This window comes from Dendropsophus ebraccatus, chromosome 5 (assembly GCF_027789765.1).
Source record: "Dendropsophus ebraccatus isolate aDenEbr1 chromosome 5, aDenEbr1.pat, whole genome shotgun sequence".
NCBI lineage: Eukaryota > Metazoa > Chordata > Amphibia > Anura > Hylidae > Dendropsophus > Dendropsophus ebraccatus.
In genome coordinates this window covers 124587728-124609349 of record NC_091458.1, presented here as the reverse complement: position 1 = coordinate 124609349, position 21622 = coordinate 124587728, and the positions used below count along the sequence as shown (strand labels likewise).

Below are 21622 nucleotides of genomic sequence, written 5' to 3'. Positions count from 1 at the left end.
ACGGTGACAAAAGAAAAACTGTGTGCGAACAACTAATAAAAAAGTCAGCTGTTTGCAAAAGACATCCAAAAATAATGGTCATCTTCATTATTTTGACGTCCGCGGTGAAACAACCGTTATTCAATACATTGTGTGCATTGGACGGCCGTCTTGCCATTGACTGCAATGCATTGCCATTGCAGTCAGTTAAATTGCGGCAATAACGGACGTTTAAAAAAAAAAATGCTAAATCGGCCACCTTTTCTCTATTTTTGACGTTGTGTGAACATAGCGTTTGGCAACTCCATAGAATGAATGGAGTGTCAGAATATGTATGTTGCTTGCTTCTTCTTTTAGATGGGATTTTAGGGTCCCCATGCTTGAGATTGCATGGGGAGGGCATGCAGTTGGACCCCCTCTGATCTCTTAGTTATGCCCTATTCTATGGATACTGTAGATGGGAATACCCTTTAAAGGAATCTGTTTTGTAGTATTTATTCCACTTCATAATGTCATGATATATTTGGTGTATGCGCCTGCCCTAACATAAAGACTAGAGATAAGCAAACCTCAAGCATGCTCGAGTCCATCCGAACAAGAACTTTCGGCATGTGATTAGCGGTGGCTGCTGAACTTGGATAAAGCCCTATGGCTATGTGGAAATCATGTATATAGTCATTAGCTGTATCCATGTTTTCCAGACAACCTTAGAGCTTTTTTCAAGTTCAGCAGCCCCAGCTAATCAAATACCGAACGTTCGGGTTCGGATCGATTCGAACCCGAACCCGGTTCGCTCATCTTTAATAAAGACATTAATGTTCTTTCTGCTGTTGCACATCGGTTAGGATCATCAAATACTTGGCATAGTGGCTTCTAGGAAGGTTTCCAGATCATCAAGCTGAGCGTCATTAGTTTCAATTAGAGGTCTTGCCCAATGCTTTGTGTGTCAGAAACATAGTAATACAGAGACCCTTTCATCTATCAAGATGGTAGTGAATAGAGTGTGCACTGAAGTATAACTGCACGGATTGATCAATGCACAACAATTTTTAAGACTTCCACCAATCTTAACCCCTTCCTGCATATGGACGTACCGGCACGTCCAAATCTGCATACAGCTCCTGCAGATGGACGTGCCGGTACGTCCACGGGATGACAGGGGCGCAGGAGCTGCACTCCTGTCATCTTCGGCGGGGCCCGGCTGTCAGTGATAGCCGGGCACCCGCCGCAACTGCCGAGATCCGGGCCGTGCCCGGATCCCGGCAGTTAACCCCTTAGTGACCGCCGATACGGCGGTCACTAATGGGCCGGCGCTGTACTGCATTTCATCTCCCCCCACCGTGGAGATGAAATAAGTCAATCAGACCCCAGATCAGCCCCCCTAGTGGGCTGGTCACTAACCCTCTCCCTCCCCGCGGCGGCCATCAGATCCAAGATGGCCGCCGCAATCACTGTGAACAGACAACAGACATCAGAAAATAAAAATGAATGAAACACCCATGCTCTCCGCCACCGGAGGTAGCGGAGAGCATGGGGCAGTGATCGGGGACCCCCCGTGTGGTCCCGGAACAGGCGATCAGCGGTATATACTATATACCGCTGATCGCCTGTTCCCAGTGCTGATCAGCACTTTTTATCCCCTGTCACCATAAATGATTGGTGACAGGGGATAAAAAGTGTCACCGTGCCCCCCCCCCCCACCAAGTCACCCCCCTGCCCCTTATACATTACCTGCTCCTGGAGCTCCTTCCTCCTCGACGTCCAGGCTGGTAATGAAGTGCGCATGCGCTCCGTAACCAGCCAACTCTGAAAATTTTAAGTGACAGAGACCAATTTGGTCTCTGTCACTGAACTATGATTACTGTGATAGAAAATATAACAGTAATCATAGTAATACAGTGAAAATGAATGTATAAAGTACAAAAAGTGACAAACATACAAAAAAATAAAACACACACTTTTTTATTATAGTAATAATTGCAGTTTACTCCCAAATTACCCTTAACCCCCCCCCAGATTACCCGTAACCGCCCCAGGTTGTCCGTAATCACGCCAGATTGCACGTAACCCCCCAGATTACATGTAACCACCGCACGATGCCCGTAACCACCTAACGTTGCCCGTAACTATCGCACGTTGCCAGTGACCCCCTCCACATGTACCCACCCCAGATTACCTATAAGCACTTCAGTTTATCCGTAACAATGCCAGATTGTCTGTAACCCCCCCAGGTTTCCCGTGACCACCCCAGGTTGCCGTAATCATGCCAGATTACATGTAACCCCCCCAGATTGCACGCAACCACAGCAGGTTGCCTCTGACCACCGCACGTTGCCTCTGACCACCGCACGTTGCCTCTGACCACCGCACGTTGTTTCTGACCACCGTACGTTGCCTCTGACCACCGCACATTGCCACTGACCACCGCACGTTGCCACTGACCACTTCACCTTGCCGCTAACCACCCCAAATTGCCAATGACCGCCTCCAGATTGCCCGTAACCACGCCAGATTACAGGTACCCCTCAGATTACCTATGAGCACTTCAGTTTATCCGTAACCACCCCAGATTGCCCGTAACCACCCCACGTTGCCCGTAACCACCCCACGTTGCCCGTAACCACCCCACGTTGTCCGTAACCACCCCACGATGCCCGTAACCACAGCAGGTTGCCTGTAACCACCCTAGATTACCCGTAACCACCCCAGGTTGTCTGTAACCACAGCAGGTTGTCCGTATCCATGTCACGTTGCCCGTAACCACCCCAGGTTGCCTGTAACCACAGCAGGTTGACCGTATCCATGTCACATTGCCCGTAACCACCCCAGGTTGCCCGTAACCACCCCAGGTTGCCCGTAACCACCCCAGGTTGCCCGTAACCACCCCAGGTTGCCGCGACCACCCCAGGTTGACCGTATCCACCTCATGTTGACCGTATCCACCCCAGATTACCCGTTACCACCCCATGTTGACCGTATCCACCCCAGATTACCCATAACCACCCCAGGTTGTCTGTAACCACAGCAGGTTGTCAGTATCCACCCCACGTTGCCTGTAACCACCCCAGGTTGCCTGTAATCACCCCAGGTTGCCTGTAATCACCCCAGGTTGCCTATGACCACCCCATGTTCACCGTATCCACCCCAGATTACCCGTAACCACCCCAGATTAACCGTAACCACCCCAGGTTGCCTGTGACCACCCCATGTTCACCGTATCCACCCCAGGTTGTCCGTATCCACCCCAGACTACCAGTAACTACCCCAGGTTGTCCGTATCCACCCCAGATTACCCATAAGCACCCCAGGTTGCCTGGAACCACCTCCAGATTACCTGGAACCACCCCAGACTGTCCGTAACCACCCCACGTTACCTGAAATCTCTTTTTTTTATTGTATTTTAGTAACTGCGCTATTCTAATAACCATTACTAGCTGCGGTTTTGCTCCAGCAAATTGGCGCTCCTTCCCTTCTGAGCCCTGCTGTGTGCCCATACAGTGGTTTATGCCCACATATGGGGTACCGTTGTACTCAGGAGAACCTGCTTTACAGATTTTGTGGTACATTTTTTTTCCTGTTCCTTGTGAAATTTAGAAATTTCAAACTAAATGAACATATTATTGGAAAAATTCGCGTTTTTCATTTTTACTAGCCAATTTTGAATACTTTCCTCCAGTACCTGTGGGGTCACAATGCTCACCACACACCAAGATGAATTCTTTAAGGGGTGTACTTTCCAAAATGGGGGGACTTATGGGGTGGGTTCACTCCACTGGCACTACAGGGGCTCTGCAAACGCACCTGGTGCTCAGAAACTTCTTCAGAAAAATCTGCACTGAAAATGCTAATTGGCGCTCCTTCCGTTCTGAGCCCTGCTGTGTGCCCATACAGTGGTTTATGCCCACATATCGGGGTACCGTTCTACTCAGGAGAACCTGCGTTACAGATTTTGCGGTGAAGTTTCTCTCCTGTTCCTCAAGAAATTGAGAAATTTCAAACTAAAGGAACACATTATTGGAAAAATTCGCGTTTTTCATTTTTACTGTCTACTTTTGAATACTTTCCTCTAATACCTGTGGGGTCAAATTGGTCACCACACCCCAAGATGAATTCTCTAAGGGGTGCACTTTCTAAAATGGGGTGACTTATGGGGAGATTTTACTTCGCTGGCACTACAGGGGAACTGCAAATGCACCTGGCGCTCAGAAACTTCTTCAGCAAAATCTGCATTGAAAATGCTAATTGGTGCTCCCTTTCTTCTGAGCCCCGCTGTGTGCCCATACAGTGGTTTACGCCCACATATGGGGTACCGTTATACTCAAGAGAATCTGCGTTATAAATTCTGGGGTAATTTTTTTCTCTTGTTCCTCGTGAAATTGAGAAATTTTAAACTAAACGAACATATTATTGGAAAAATTCGAGTTTTTCATTTTTACGGTCTAATTTTGAATACTTTCCTCTAATACCTGTGGGGTCAAAATGCTCATCTTACCCCAAGATGAATTCTCTGAGGGGTGCACTTTCCAAAATGGGGTGACTTATGGCGGGATTTTACTCCGCTGGCACTACAGGGGCACTGCAAACGCACCTGGCGCTCAGAAACTTCTACAGCAAAATCTGCATTGAAAAAGCTAATTGGCGCTCTTTTCCTTCTGAGCCCCGCTGTGTGCCCATACAGTGGTTTACGCCCACATATGGGGTACCGTTGTACTCATGAGAACCTGCGTTACAAATTTTGTGGTGCTTTTTCTCTCATGTTCCTTTTGAAAATTAGAAACTTTACTCTAAACGTATATATTATTGGAAAATTTTAATTTTCCATTTTTTTACGGGCTAATAGTGAATACTTTGCTCCAGCCCCTGTAGAGTTAAGATGCTCATTATACCCCAAGATTAATTCTTTAAGGTGTGTAGTTTCCAAAATGGGGTCACTTATGGGGGTTTCCAGTATACAACCCTCCTAAATCAACTTAAGAAAATAACTGGTCCCTAAAAAAATCAGTTTTGGAAACTTTCACGAAAATGTGGTAATTTGCTGATAAATTTCTAAGCCCCGTAACACCGTAAAAAATTAAAATATGTTTATGAAATGAAGCCGTAATAAAGAGGATATATCGGTAATGTGACTTAGTAACTAATTTATGTGCTACGACTTTCTTTTTTTAGAAGCAGAGAATTTCAAAGTTCATAAAATGCACATTTTTTAAATTTTTCATGATATGTTGATGTTTTTCACAAAAAACACACAAAGTAGTGACCAAATTTTGCCACTAATATAAAGTGCCATATGTGACAAAAAAACAATCTCAGAATCGCTAGCATATGTTAAAGCATCCCTGAGCTATGAGCGCATAAAGTGAGACAGGTCAGATTTTGAAACATGAGCCTGGTCATTAAGGCCCAAATAGGCTTAGTGTTGAAGGGGTTAAGCAGCGGAAGTAGAACAGTGAGTGGAAAAGCTGGAGCCACAGATTGGTTTCGAAATTCCAAGGTTCTATTTTGCTTTTTGCAATTGGAAAAAAAATAAAATAAATAGTCTTCAAACTTTGTATCTCAGCATAGATCTTCATAAGTAAATAGTTTATATTGTTGCACAAACCTCCATATGTACTTCTCCAGAAAATTCTATATACATGACTATAAATCTATAATTGTCAGGCAGCGCATCTCCAAACACTTGAGTCAAATCTAAATGGGTGCCAAGCTAGGCTGGTACATCTCTAAGCCACCAATTCATTAATTAACACTTGCAATTCATATTCAGTGTGCCGTGTTAAAGTTATTATAAGTGAATTCTTTTTATTTATCCATGTTGAGAAGACAAATGGGGGTTACTAATCTTAAGCATGGGGGGGAGCACAAGGCTGTACTTATGAGTGCATTTCTGTGTTAGGGTAGACATATACAGTAAATTCCATACAATCCCCAATGCTTAAAGGGATTGTCCAGCGAAAATCTTTTTCTTTCAAATCAACTGGGGTCAGAAAGTAATATAGATTTGTAATTCCCTTCTATTAAAAAATCTCAAGTCTTACCATACTTATAAGCTGCTGTATGTCATGCAGGAAGTGTTCGTTTATTTCCAGTCTGACACAGTGCTCTCTGCTAACATCTCTGGGCAATACAGGAACTCTGTCTCGGTTTTCTATGAATCCCCATGGAAAACCTCTCCTGCTCTGGACAGTCGAGACTTTTGATCTTGTGGAACAGACATGCCAAACTCTGGCCCCGCTGAGCCATTTTTATTGCCCGCTCGCCAATGTTTCCAATTGGCCCAATCATAATGTACAACAACAATCTATTGGCTTGCTGCCCAGCCCCCCACGTCACCTGTTGCATTCTCTACCCTCCTCCTATGCTGTGATTGGATGTTCCTGAACTCTCCTCTTCTATTACATAGTCACATAACTGTCCTGCTCTACCCGCCAGTTTAGGCGTAGTGCCTGTTACTCTTTATGTGGGTGTCCAGGACGGGTAATTTTTTTATTGTACAGTTGGTCTTTTAAAATCACGCCTCTTCAACGTGTGTGCTGGAAGCAGTAGGCCTGTATGCGCCACAGGCATCTGCATGTGGCATAGGAAGTATCCACTCATCTGGTGTGGGCAGTAGCCCTGTATGTTGTGTGGGCAGTAGTGCTTCATGTGCTTCAGGGAGCATCTGAGGATCTCAGGCTCCACAGACTCCTTCTGGCTGGGTGCACTATGGGTGGTTGGTGGTGGGCTGTGGTGCACACAGGTGGTAGCACTGTATGTTGCCCGTCATTGGTTGTCCAGTGGTTCGGGGAGCCACCGATCCCAAGATAGATTGATAGCCTGTATCCTTTTAACCATTTAAATGCCCCTGACAAAAGTAACCGCTGCATTTAAATGCTTCTGCCGCTAGTCATTGATGATTCGGTGGTCTGGATCGGTTCCCTGTAGTGAAATGGCAGGGAACTAAACCCTTTTCAGTGCAGCCTAAGGCTCTTTAGACCTCCGGTGGCTGCCTGACACGGCAATTGGTATACCCTGCCTCTAGCAGGCTGTACCAATCGATCACTGAGATAATGGATTAATGCAGTCCCTATGTACTGCATTGATCTCTATGAGAGTATAAGCAATTACACCACAAACCACTCTGACAGTGCCAGGAATGCCACACATATGCTTCAGTAGACAGCACGGTTGGCCCGCAACTTTGTCCAATTTTTTAATTGCTTATTTAAGTTTGACACTCCTGCTGTAGACTGTTTAGAAACCACAGTTCTCTAAATAATGTACCATTAAAATTTCCCTACATTTAAAAACAGGTAACAGTACCAGTTGTTATATTTCAATACCTTTATATTTTATTGCCTAGTTACAATTCAGGCATATCTATAAATAGTTCATTTTGTACGTTTTGTAATATTATCATTAAAAGCTATTCATTCATTTGACATTTGTATTTGTATGGAAGCAGATACATTAACTTAGAAAAATGCGAGAAGCATATTTGACTTGGAACTAGGACTCAGAAAAATTCCTTTGTATACATGATACAATTTAAACACATAGGGCCGCATGTATCATCCGGCGAATGGATGATTTTCGTCGGAAAGTGCCGATTTGCGTCTTTTTTAAGCAAAAATGGCGGATTTGTGAATAAAATATTCGCAAATCGGCACTTTCCGCCGAGTACGCCAGGGGGCGGAAAGGGGGCAGAAAAGGGGCGGAGAGTGGGCGGAACGGAGTCCGCGCGATTTATCATCTGTTCAGCCAAAATGTACGCCGAAAACCTACTCCAGTCCTCAGCTGGCGTAGGTTTTCGGCGGTGCGCAACGGCGCGCACGGGATTTATGTAGAGGCGGTCCGCCTCTACATAAATCTCCGTAGCGCCGAAGCTGCGGGGGCATTTTTACGTCCGGCGTAAAAAACGCCGGACTTAATAAATGCCTCCCATACTCTGCTTCTGGGGCAATTCTGCCTACTCACTTAGTTCCCCTATGTTTGGTTGCTTTTTTAATCCCGGACTTTCCTTCCAGTTAAGCCAGGGCAGCACCACTCATACTAATGGGCAGTTTCAATGAGCTACATATTCATAGGGTCTTCTCTTGGATTTCACTTCATGCCCCAAACTTAACATGTCCTTCAAGGAAGTCAGCCGGCCTATGAATTAACAAGCTGAAATAATGGGAATAGTGGGAATCCTAAAATAGCTAAATCACTATCACTAAGAGGATAGAAAACCTATAATGAGATTCTAAACCCGCTAAAACTACAATGTCAAACATTTTCAAAGAGCTCCTACCGTTCCAATGTAAATCTTATAGCTTCACAATGACTTGGTATTTTTCTTAGAAGGACACTATTGCCTTTGATATTTAGGTATAGAATGTTGTTTAGGTAGTAGTAAATGGATTATATTGTAAATTACAGAAATTAGGGCATTAGTGGCATGTATTTTAACAAAAGAGGCTAGCAATTGCATACCCTGCCATCTCAAATAGAAATTACAATGTATTTATTAACCCATTGTAGGTGTCTCTTGCTATTTTGAAATGGGACATATGCAGGCTATGCTATCCTGCTCTGTGGTGATTCTGTCCATAAGATGGCCGACATGGAGGAGCTTGTGACCATCCCCTGCCCCTCAATAGGCATATACAGGCTCAGTGGTGAACACTGGGGGGTGGGGCATGGTCACATATTCCTCCATGTCAGCCATCTTATGGACAGACTCACCACAGAGCAGGACAGCACAGCCTGGAGGAGGGAGTTAGATTTTTAGCTCTATGAGGCACACAGGGGGCTGCTGCTAGTAAGGACAGTGAGTACACTTACTAAGGCTATGTTCACATTACGTAAGTTTCGTAATTATTAGGGCCGTTTTTGCTGATTTGCAACAACAGCCGTGATTACTATGGAACTTACAGTACGTAGCGCTGCCGTCTACGGAATCCCGGCCGGAGTGTATACACATAGGGGAAGATTTATCAAAACGTGTAAAATTTAGACTGGTGCAAACTGCCCTCAACAACCAAATACAGCTCAGCTTCCATCTCTGGTGAAAGGAAAGAGGAGCTGTGATTGGTTACTTTGGCCAGTTTGCACCAGTCTAAATTTTGCACCCTTTGATAAATTTCCCCCATAGTGTACACTCTGGCCGGGATCTCTAGCGGCGCTGCAAAAAACTGACATGTCAGTTTTCTGTGGCAGCTATTCACTGAATAGCGGCTGCAGAAACCTGTCAGTGCACACTATGGAGCAAGTGGCTCCATTGTGTGCAGTGGCGAATTGGGATGCGGCACGCATGGATGCGCCCGCATCCCAATTCATCAGGAGTGAAGATCATCCGGGATGATCTTCTCTGGCCCGGGTCACGGAAAGAGCAGTGTGTTATGCCATGTGAACATGGCCTAATACTGTACATTGATCAATTTTACTGTAAAGTGGCCAACCCTTTAATTTCTATGTAAAGACTGTTCTGTTGTGAAATGTAGAAAATAACCTCATTAACACTGGTTATGAGTTTTAGCATCATGATATTAACTATAATATGCACCTACTTGAGTTTACTTTTTAGACACATATGGTCATTAGAACCTGACAGTAAATTGCTTTTGGTTTCTATTAATTAGATAACCTGATATCCTTAATAAGATAATTTTGCCAGTGGATATGAACCTGCATCTCCATTGAATCCTGCATCTTCATTGAATTCTACAGTTAATTAGAGAACTGTACTCATCTCAGAGCTCGTTTGTTTAAACCGTTTCCTCGTTAGATTTTGTTCATTGATCCTGACTACAAAATACATTAAAAAAAATAGAATTCACTTCATAATATTGTTTAGTAAATCTCCCTTTAATGTGTAATATGGAAGACTTTAAAAACTTGTTTCAAGAACAAAAAGTTAACTCTGTCTGCCATGCTTTGGAAACATGCACATTAGGTCAATGTGTTCCCTGTTTGGTCAGATTTACAGCCCAGACACAACACTCAAGTTAATTAAGTATTAAAGCGGATATACAGCTTAAGGCTGGGTTCACACACAGTATATTTGAGGCTGTATTTGGTCCTCATGTCAGGTCCTCATAGCAACCAAAACCAGGAGTGGATTAAAAACACAGAAAGGATCTGTCCACACAATGGTGATATTGAGTGGATGGCCGCCATATAACAGTAAATAACGGCCATTATTTCAATATAACAGCCGTTGTTTTAAAATAACAGCAAATATTTGCCATTAAATGGCGGCCATCCACTCAATTACAACATTATGTGAACAGAGCCTTTCTGTGTTTTCAATCCACTCCTGGTTTTGGTTGTTATACAGCCTCAAAAATACAGCCTCAAATATACGTAGTGTGAACCCAGCTTAAAACGATCTGCGCTGAAGGCATTTGAGTGACTTTTAGAGCATTATGGCACCTCACTCTGAAGTGAAAGCTCTCTTCTTAAGTAATCTTCTATATAAGATGTCATAAGGTTACCTTTATCCAGTTTCCTACCTAATAGCTAATATGGCCATGTATGCTGCTTGTGAGTGAAGAACCATAGATGTTGATTAGTTGGATAGATTAGCCTAGCACTATTTTATTTCCTAAACTATGATCCTAATTTCATAAAAACCTTTATACCTTCGTCTTCTGTAAATGTTTACCTTTGTTTACCATCTATGTACTTTTAGGATCATGGTCTGGTTCCCATGTTGCATGATGTATACCAGGGGTGTCAAACTCAGGCCCAAAGCTTTGGCTGTCCAGGCATGATGGGAATTGTAGTTTTGTAACAGCCGGAGTTTGACACCCATGATGTATACAATTATGTTACTATTTTTTTTTTTACTTATTTTCTTTTTATTAAGGCTATGTTCCAACCTCCAGAACATAGCGGAAAAAGGCGTCCATCTTGTTATAATCACTGCCGAGCATAATTTTCATGAACATTATTCGCGGCTGTGATTATAACAAGATGGCCGCCTTTCCCCGCTATGTTCCAGTAGTGGGAACATAGTCTTAAAGTGTTTATGGCATAAAGTATATGTGGCAAGATACTGGTTAAAAAAAACAAAACTATAAATGCCACTTAATAAACAATAGACACAAGGTACAATTTATAATCAGTCTTTATTTATACTATTCAATAAATCCAACCACAACATGTAAGAAGTCCACAGCTCCAAGCTAGGTAAATTTTGCATACTTTGTTCAAACATCTTAAAAAATGCAAACTTGGAATAAGTCACGCCGATGCATTTTGGGGTCTAACCCCTTTAGTCACAACTGTTTCTGCTCTTATTCACTATTTGATAAAACCATAAAAATTTCCCCAAAAAAACATAAAGAGTACCATTAACTGTATTATTGTCTTTCCCAAGTATTGGGTAATCATAGATAGTATTTGTATCCTGCACACCCTTCTCACATGTTGTGCACCTTCATAGAAAACCTTGTATGCAAACAGATGCCAACACTGTGGAGCAGAAGTTACATAATAATGCATAGCGTTACTACTTACCTCTGCAAGCCATAAAGTAAACAGGGATGGGGAAATATAAAAATGTGGTAAAATAACATTTTATTTTTAATCTGTGGTTCGATACAAAAGGATCCTGGATATATTTTACAGATGGCATTGTGTTGCTTGAATAGGTGAGGCTTACACAATGGCAGAAAAACCTTTTCCCCTCCTATAACAGACTTATGTCCAGTCCTGATAGTTTTTTAGCCAAGGCTGTATTTGCTATTAGGCACCTTTGGGCCTTAATGGACCGTCATCATTCACTTGTCTTTGCCCTCAGTCCACCTGCATGCTTCTTTGTGCAATGAACTTGACCAACTCTACTTACAGACCTAGAACACTTGTGTGGTATACCATGCATTCTCCATCTGATGCTAAAGAACTCCTTTTTTTGGACTCCTATCTTCTAGCACTGTGGTGTATTTCTCAGTACTGTAAAACACACCACAACACTGTCAATGACTGACTCTACCTAGGCACACAGTGTCACAGCATTTCCTAGTGCCCGGTGACTGTGACAAGGTATGACAGCACCACCACATCAATCGGCATGGTAGCCCTAGGGCTAACAGGTCAAGAACCTTTGTTTAGTGGCATTTGTTTAGTGGTGGCTGCTGAAGTTGGATAAAGCTCTAAGGTTGTCTGGAAAACATGGATACAGCCAATGACTATATCCATGTTTTTCACATAGCCTTAGGGCTTTATCCAACTTCAGCAGCCCACGCTAATCAAATGCCAAAAGTTCGCTCGAGGTGCGCTCATCTCTAGTCAAGAACAAAGTGAGTGTATCACATAACAGAACATGTAACCTATCACTATTAAACCTTTCCAAACAGGACATACAGTACTACCAATTAAATAAACCACATTGTTGTGTGTAAAAAAAACAAAAAACAAACCCAAACAAACAAAAACACAAAAATTTAGTTTTCAATAATAATCCTCTCTTCCAGAAAAAAAATCATCTTGTCTTTTGTTAAAGCCACCTGGATCAAATGTATTACCCACTTGTATATGGTCTGAACAATAACCTAACTCCGTGATCATGTTATATTTGTTTCTAATATAAGTGTACCTAATACCTAAGTACAGGGTTGTATTTGTCATTAGGGTCCTGTGCCTTGTGCCCTCATGGTCATGTACCTAGGACAGCAGTGTTGGGGGGGGGGGGGGGGGAGCACATTAATGATGAGTTTTTAAAGAATTATAAACAGTACAGTGCAGTTACATCCAGTAACTACAGGTAAATTTACCTCTGCTTTGAGTGATTTGCTTTTCTGGCCATGATAATTTCCCCTGGCCATGACTTGTCTCTGCAGAATCTGTGAAACTTAGGCTAATGGTAATATGCCTCCCTTGGCAGATAGTCCCCCAGTAGGTAGGTAAGTCAATGGAATCATTACTTTATAGCACATACTGTACAGTACATAAGAATTACTAATAATTTAGCGGAGGTCATTTTCCATTTTTTGCATCCCAGTTGATCTTTTGAGTGAATAACAGAACTAAAATCTAATTATATTTTATGTAAAATGCAATAATTGCTTCTAATTCCATCTGATTGTGCATATGATATGCTAATTTATTCACTCATATCTCATGTATTCTAATTAAATGTGAGACCTTTCAGAGCTGGTTCTTAAAGGTAGCATATATTTGCATAGACATATGCATATGATTAGTTAAGAATGTAAGTTATGGATTTAGCTGGAACATTTTGCTATTTTTATTGTTCCTTTGTTATCTTTTAAATGGGCTTAATTCATTGATAGTTAAAGCTTATAGAGAAGCTTTAACATGCAGCCTTTTATTCTTTACCAGCAACTCCCTAATATATACCTTTTACTCAGAGTGTTCCCTTCATGAGTGGGAATGATTCAGCTAATAGAGCAGGCAATGTAATTTCCTGCCACTTCCCTGCAGGCATTATAAGCAGATTACTATGAATATAAGTGAATACTACAGGAGCCTATGAATAGTGCTACAAAAAGAATATCTCAATGTGGCAGCTGCTTCTGGAATCCTCTTTATTGGCCATGTTCACTCAACGTAAGTTAAGTATTAGAGATGAGCGAACATGGAGCATGCTCGAGTCCATCCGAACCCGATCGTTCGGCATTTGATAAGCGGCGGCTGCTGAACTTAGATAAAGCCCTAAGGCTATGTGGAACACATGGATAGTCACTGGCCGTATCCATGTTTTCCAGACAACCTTAGAGCTTTATCTAAGTTCAGCAGCCCCCGCTAATCAAATGCCGAAAGTTCGGGTTCAGATGGACTCGAACCCGAACCCGCTTCGCTCGTATTAATCATGGCCGTTGTTGTCTATTTGCAACACGGCCGTGATTGATACTTTACATACATTGTGCTGCACCTATAGGGAATCCCAGGGGGAGTGTATACACTCTGGCCGGGATCACTAGTGGTCCCGCAAAAAACTGACATGTCAGTTTTCTGCAGCCACTTTTGATTGAATAGAGGCTGCAGAGAACTTGACACTGATGCGCCCGCATACGAATTCAGCAGAAGTGAAGATCATTCAGCCGAGACTACCAGCTGGGTCACAGAACGGCCGGTGTTATACGTTGTGTGAACATGAGCTTACTTGGCTGACAATGTATAACTTTGTATTATCTTTTAGTTATGATTAATCCTGAGATATCCTTACTGGTATACGTCTTCTATCAGGGGTATAAATATATGGGTGGACGGGTTATGGGCGGTTGTACACCCAAAAGTCCCAAACCCCCTCGGCTATATTAAGAGAACATTATTACAAATTATAGTTTGATTGACCTGCCACTTGAATACCAACAAGATGTTATAAAAGTAGTAATAAATGTACTTTTTATTTTATATAATCACATTTTTTTTTTTAACATTGATAACCCTATGCATGTTTAAAAAAATAAAAATTAAGAAATAAATTTATTGAATAAATAAACAAAAACATTTATTACTACTCACTTCTGTGATCCTGCATTGATCCACCATCCACAACAATAGTATGCCACGTGACTTCTGAACATCGCTGATTGGCTACAGTAGTATACTACATGTCAGACACTTGTTAGAAAACACTGAATTTTATGTTTTTCACATTATTGTTTTGAATGAACTTTTAAAAGAAATATATATATATATATATATATATATATATATATATATATATATATATATATAATATTTATTTATATTCTGTATAATTATTCTTTCTTTTTCTGACGGCAGGAAGAAGATGCCATTCCATCATGTGACTGCTGGCTTGTTGTACAAAGGGAATAACTACTTGAACCGATCGCTTTCCACAGGAAGTGACAGTGAGCAGCTCGCTAACATCTCAGTTGAAGAACTAGATGGTAAGTTTATCCTCCCTGCGACTCTCCATTGCGTGCAGTAGCTGAATGTAGGGTTTCACAAGACATGAATTCATCTGAGGTGATTTGTAGCATTGTTAAATGGAATATTGAATGGAATCTTAATGTCAAACTGAGACAAAATGATTAGTGATGAGCAATCTTTGCCATCAGAAATGGAATAAATCAGACAAATTGATAGACATAGCTTCCCAACTACCATTATTGTATGTGTGTGTATGTATGTGGAGACTGACATCATCTTTATGAGGTAAAATCTGATCTAGCATTCTACTATTTATTTCTATGGTTCTGTACTTCCCCATCCCTCTTCTCGTGACCTCCCAACAGGCCTGGCTGTCATATCTGTGACTGTGATGCTGTGGATCTGCACGTTCATGTCTCTATAGCTCTGACTGAGGCTGATTCCCTCACCTGTGCATTACTGGGGAGACATGCTGCAGCTCTAAGGATATCACCTGTGTGTGTAGTGTGGAGATTCTCCCATTCATTCTTCCCCATCCCCCTCCTGTCCTGTACATCTGGCAAGGACGGGACCTTTGCTCTAACTTTACCGGGCACCCAATGTACTTGTGTGCAAGATTTGTGGTCAAATGGTCAGGCAGGAAGTCTATAGAGGACAGACAGACAGACACACACTAAAATCTATCTATCTATCTATCTATCTATCTATCTATCTATCTATCTATCTATCTAAGATGATTGAAAAGTCTCAGGCCACCATTTGTTTCTGAAACAAAAAGGAATGTGACATGTCTATATAGCCCATCAAATAATGGGTAACTAATGTGTTTTATGCTATGACCCAAACATGGCTTCCATCTTGAAAGCTGCCATATGGGATTAAGAGCTAGTGTTTCCAATGTGAAGGTGGTCATGTAGCATATCAACGACTAGAGTTGTCTCGTAAAACAACATAAGTTGCCACAACAACCAAAATAACAACAGAAATTAATTCTTATCTGATTTGCAATAGGTCACCCTCACCCATGACTTGTTGGGGTATTCAGATATGTCATTTTCCCTTTTGTTTCTGAAGTAGTGGTCTGAAGAAGTTACAATGGCCTCAGTTTACAATATTTTCAACATACTAAGATCTTCCCTGGACCATTACTTGAACTCAACATAAGGATGTGTTCAAACATAATCTATCCACAGCAGGTTTCTCGCTGTGAATCCCTGCCCTTTACACTCTGGGCAGACAAACTTGCAGCGGGATAGACATCACGCTGTATGTCTGCAGCCCGCCCCGTTAACCCCCCGCCGCTGGAGCGCTTACATCACCTTCTCCCCGCTCCGGCTTGCTTTGGGGCTCCCGGCATCCTCACGTCCCGCTCAGCCAATCAGGGTGCTGCGGCTTGGCAGCGCACTGATTGGCTGAGCAGGACGTGTTGGGAGCTCCAAAGCAAGCCAGAGTGTGGAGAAGGTGATGTATATGTTCCGGCGGCGGGGGGTTAATGGGGCAGGCTGCAGACATACTCACAGCGGGATGTCCATCCCGCTGCGAGTTTGTCTGCCCAGAGTGTACAGGGCAGGGATCCGCACCCTCACTGTCCAGAACTGCAAAATGTGTCAATGGCTGTAAGATCCGACCAAATATCGTAGAGATCATGTCAGTGGTTTACAGAAGTGCATGCACTAATTAGCTGTGTAGCAGCGCCCCTGTCCGGCATGATATGGTACTACATGTTTTCTGCACTGTGTGTTCTTTAAGCTTTTGTCTCATGCAAAGAAAGTGACTTACAGCTCCCTGTAGCTCTTTTTTGTCTTTTATATTCATGGATTCATGGACTTGCTTTATGAGTATTCATTTTACGCCTCTATTTTTATAATCCTAATTTTCTTTTGGGGCATAAAACAACAAAACCTATTTATACACATATACAAATGCTGCTGTCATGTGTGGCCCTTTGGTTGCATCCACATGGATTTAAAAAGATGGATGTTGAGGATTCGTGATTGATATCACTTCTTTCTGTGTACAGTGGTGAGATCCACAGTAAATCTCCAACATGGTCCACACTAACTCATGAAATTTTTGCTGTTTATTTGTGACAAAAATTTGTGCAAAAAAAATCTAACACTTATGGAATCCCACTAATAGGGTGTATTTGGCCCTGTATGAAGGTTTGCTCTGCCGTAGACGAGATACAGATGCAAACAGAAAAAGAGAAGCGAACATAAAAATACAGAAGCATAAAAAATACTGCAGCACACTGCAAATGCCAATATATATACATAATATAGACCATTTTAGATTGCAATGCTGCCATAGAAAAAAAATCATCACATCAAACAGTGTGTACCATCCCACCACGGTAAGGTGACCACTAATAATGAGCGAATAGTGAAATATTAGAATATTCGATATTCGTACGAATATCTCCCGAATATTCGATCGAATATTCGATCCCATTAAAGTCTATGGGAACAAGTATTCGATTATTGAAAAACATCTATTCGATCGAACAGTATTCGCTCATCTCTAGTGACCACAGCTGGGGGGACCCTAGACTTTAGATATGTCTCTCCGGTGATCGCACTAAGCAGTTTAAAATGATCTACTGTATATTGTGCATGCATTTTGTTTTTTGCAGTGTGTCCCTGTATTTTTTTTTTTTAAAGATTATTAGATAGATGGATGGATCATAAAAGAAGAAACTATACAAATGGCAGATGATTACAAAAGAACACTGTCAAAGTTAGAATACCTGGGAGCAGATAAGGGAAGCAAGTCCCATTGCTCTGTGCTGTTTTGCTTAGAGCGGACAGTAGTTAACAGTTGTCAGCATCAGTGAACTAAAGGCTGTGGCACCCAGATGCTCATTTATCTGATGAAGTTATGTGAGGACAAGAGCAATGTGCTTCACCGATAATAACAAATACGTCCTGCAAATATTTACAAGGTTTATTCTTCATTCTATTTTACTTAAAAATTCATTACAGAGATTTGTGATAGAAATAAATATCTTGTCTCATGAGCGGGTTCACTTTGCCTATGTATAGCAATGCTCTAATTCATACCATTAACCCTTATGATCCTGAATCATGTTACAGAGTAAAGAATTGTAGAGAGAGCCCATGCAACTATTATGGGGCTCCAGGTAAGAGTAGACTATTTTCTGCTTCGTCTTTTCCCTATTTTAATAAACAAGGATGAGCTTCATAAGGATGTAATGTTAGCATAAAATAAATTGGTATTAGGATCATGAAACTGACTTAAAAGTTCTAAAGCCCCTATTAAACAGGGTGATCAGAGGGAGCAAGTGAGTGCCGACCTGTCAGGTTAGCGCTTGCTAGCTCCTCGTTTCCCTATTACACGCACCAGCAGTGTCCTGTTACATGGAGCGACGGCAGCAGATCATTGCTGTCAATGGTGAACGTTGAAAGACATTGCGCATGTCAGCTGATCATTGCCTTTTATTACACAAAGTGTAATAGGGCCTTAAGACCTCCTGTTGCTGGTGATTAGAATTGGGGTAATGTAAACCCCAATGTGAGCCCAAAAAAAGGGATCTATTTTGATTATTGTAAACTTCCTCCATCCTTATATGGTTTGTAAATGAATAGGCTTTGTTTTTTTCTTTGTTACTCATTCTGCTAATATCAGTAAGGTTTTATGTAAAATTCCGAGGTATGTTGGGGTACTATATTGGCTCATTGATTTTTCAAGTTGTTTTATAGCCGTATTAAAAAAAAATACTGCTAGAGTCAGTGTGTGCTTTATCTATAATGTATCCAGGGATGGTGAAAGGAAGTCACTTCTAGTGCTTTGATTCTGATTGGCTGGTCTACTACACAAATAGCAGCAAACACTCTGCTGTATGTACTGTGTACAAGAGGACCTGAACAGAGGAACTAAGCTACTGAGCACATGTGTCCATCAGCATTAGTAAAAACTTTAGTTGCTGCCAGAAAAAAACTGAAATAGCAGCAACTAGACATTTTATAATAATTCTGATTGGAAAATCTGAGAACACTTTGATGTAAAATGGATAAGTAAGGGAACAATATTTGCTTGTACAACAAGATCTCACGGTATGTAATTACAAGAATTATTTAGAAAATGATGAAGAAAGACGTCCAGTTTATCAGCCAAAAAATCTTTAAGTATGCAGGTGCATTAATAAGAGAAATGTTTATTTCAACATTTCCACCATTTGCATTTCTAATTTTATGACTGTACATGATACAACTACAAATATATGTAGTATTCTAGCAATATGCATGCAGCCTTCAAAAATTGGTAGAGATCGCATTCTGATTGGGGGCATAGTGAAAACTAAGGCATACAAGAACTGGAATTGTTACTATTTTCAACCAATATTATCTGCATTTTTCATACCTGTCTTAAAAAGCTGAATTATCCATTACACTACTAGATTTTGTCTGTTCTCATTTTGATATATGCGGCTCATTATGGTTAGAGCTATATGGGAAAATGATGAATGGAACACTTTATGGTGGCACACTCCTGCTGACATAGTATGAATGACAAAGTATTAGTGTATTGTGGGGGGTGGGGAGACAAGACTGGCTACAAATTTAACACAAGTGAAATCGTCCAGATTGACAAATCAGTCAATTCAGTCTGAATTTCACAAAAAGATCAGAATTGTTCAAACAGTTTGTTCTTAATTTTGGATTCACTTTTTCCCTGCTCCTGTACACTACAGGGGAGACTTATAAAAAGCTGCGTCCCTGACGTACGTCAGGGAGAAGACACAATTTCGCCCCTTCTCCCTGGCGTACGCCAGCCGTATACCCTGCTTGCCTGGTGGGTGGGAAGGAGAGGGGTGGGGTGGCAAGTTTGGCAGGGGGCGTGGCCTCCTCCCTTGCCAGATTTTCCATGAGTTACGCCCGCTCGTAAACTGTGAGGATCTTTCCAATATAATTTTGTCGTGTCAGTTCCACTCCTGGTTTTGGTTGAAAAAAAGACTGATCAAAAGACTGACCGAATTACTAAGGCTATCCATCATCAAAATGACAGCAAATAACGACTTTTATTTTAAGAACAGATGTCGATTTTGCAGTGTGTGAACATGGCCTTTGGCTATTTGACCATTTAAAATAACAGTTAACGCACCTGGGCCCGTTCCTTGCCTCCGCGCGTCTTCTTCTCCGGTCCCGTTCCCCGGCGCAGGCAGTGTGATGTACACTGGCTGCCCTGGGGATGCCCGAAGCTTTCCCGCGCAGCCGAGCGTCTAATCGGAGACGCTCGACTGCTCAGGAGAGCCTTGGAAGAATGCTTCGGGAGGCTCCGGAAGAACCTGAGGCCTCTGTCATTCTTCCGGAGTTTTACCGAGCAGCTGAGCGTCTAATCAGAGAGCTTCGGGCATCCCCAGGGCAGCCAGTGTACATCACACTGCCTGCGCCGGGGAACAGGACCGGAGAAGAAGACGCGCGGAGGCCGGGAACGGGCCCAGGTGAGTTAAATGTTCGTTATTTTATTCATTTAGCTGCAGTTAACCCCTGCCTGATCGTAGCAGCGATACTTTAACATTTTCCGGAGTATAAGGCAAATCCCTGACTTCAGGTTCCGGCGCATGTGGGATGGCAGCAGTGTGAGTGAGCTCCTCCACCCTCCGCTCATAATATCGCTCCCCGCTCTGACTCCTGACATTACCGGCCCTGCCGCACCACACCTCTGACTTCTCTAAGTGCTGAGGAGTCGGAGGCACCACTTCATTAAGCGAGGAACCAGTTATACACCTCCCCATAAGCCCTCCTTCATTTACCTTACAGCTCTGTCACAGGGACACCTAAGATGGCGCCGACACGAGGTGCTGCTGCTGAGGCACACACAGAGGAAACACATACCTCACAAACCCCAGTGCCGGACCTCTGTGACACCATAATACCAGGACTAAATATGTCTTGCAAGGCACTGGCAATTCAAGTGTCCAAGATGATATTAAATGACATAAAATCCTCTCTTGATGCCACTATAGTTTCCTCCCTAGCAACCATACAGGGAGATATAGCAACGCATACCTCACAGATTACTGAACTTCAGGAGAGAGTCAGCCTGTTAGAAGATGAAATACATTCTACAAAAATAAAACTACAACAGAATATGAATGTCACAGCTTCATTGCAAACAAAGACTGATGATCTAGAGAACCGCTCTAGGCGCAACAATTTACGTATTATAGGTTTACCTGAATCCATTCCAGCCATGCAATTACATGCTATATGTTCTCTAGAAATTCCCCAAGCCTTGGGTATCCCAGGTCACATTACTGTGGAAAGAGCTCACCGCGTGGGACCCCCACCAGCGAAACAAAAGCAAGATGCAAATAAAAAGGAACAGAAACCCAGACATGTCAAGTATCTGAATTATAATGATAAAAACAACATTTTACAAAGCTTTAAAAAATCTACAGTTGATGTTGCAATTCGTGGCCACAAAATCCTCATGTTTAATGACTACTCTGCAGCAGTGGTTCAAAAACGTAAAGCTTTCGCACACATTTGCTCGACATTGGTAAAAAAATCAAATACGATTTGCTCTTCTTTATCCTGCCATACTGAAAGTTTTCAAATCGGATGGTTCAGCCTCTCTTTACAGTTCTCCCGAGGAAGCCATTTCTTCCCTTAAAGGTGTAAAGGGTCTCACTCCACCTATTCAAGACAAGCACAAGAGATGACGTTTGGATGGTCCTACTGACACGGTAGAAAAAAATGGAATGATTATGAACTCCATCTCTATTCTGTTGGACGCTATGCTGCTCATTAAAACTGAGTATTTTTTCTCTATTTAGCCCTATATATGTTGACTA

At 42.2% G+C, this 21622-nt stretch overlaps 1 protein-coding gene across 2 annotated transcripts in view; it reads left to right on the top strand.

Annotated features, from left to right (window-relative positions):
• Positions 1-14701: 14701 nt before the first annotated feature.
• Positions 14702-21622, top strand: part of CALN1 (calneuron 1) — a 156010-nt gene continuing 149089 nt past the window's right edge. For both annotated transcript variants that reach the window (XM_069972480.1, XM_069972478.1), the window contains exon 1: positions 14702-14822. In XM_069972480.1, coding sequence (XP_069828581.1) covers positions 14702-14822 — 121 coding nt within the window. The remainder of the gene's footprint in view (positions 14823-21622) is intronic.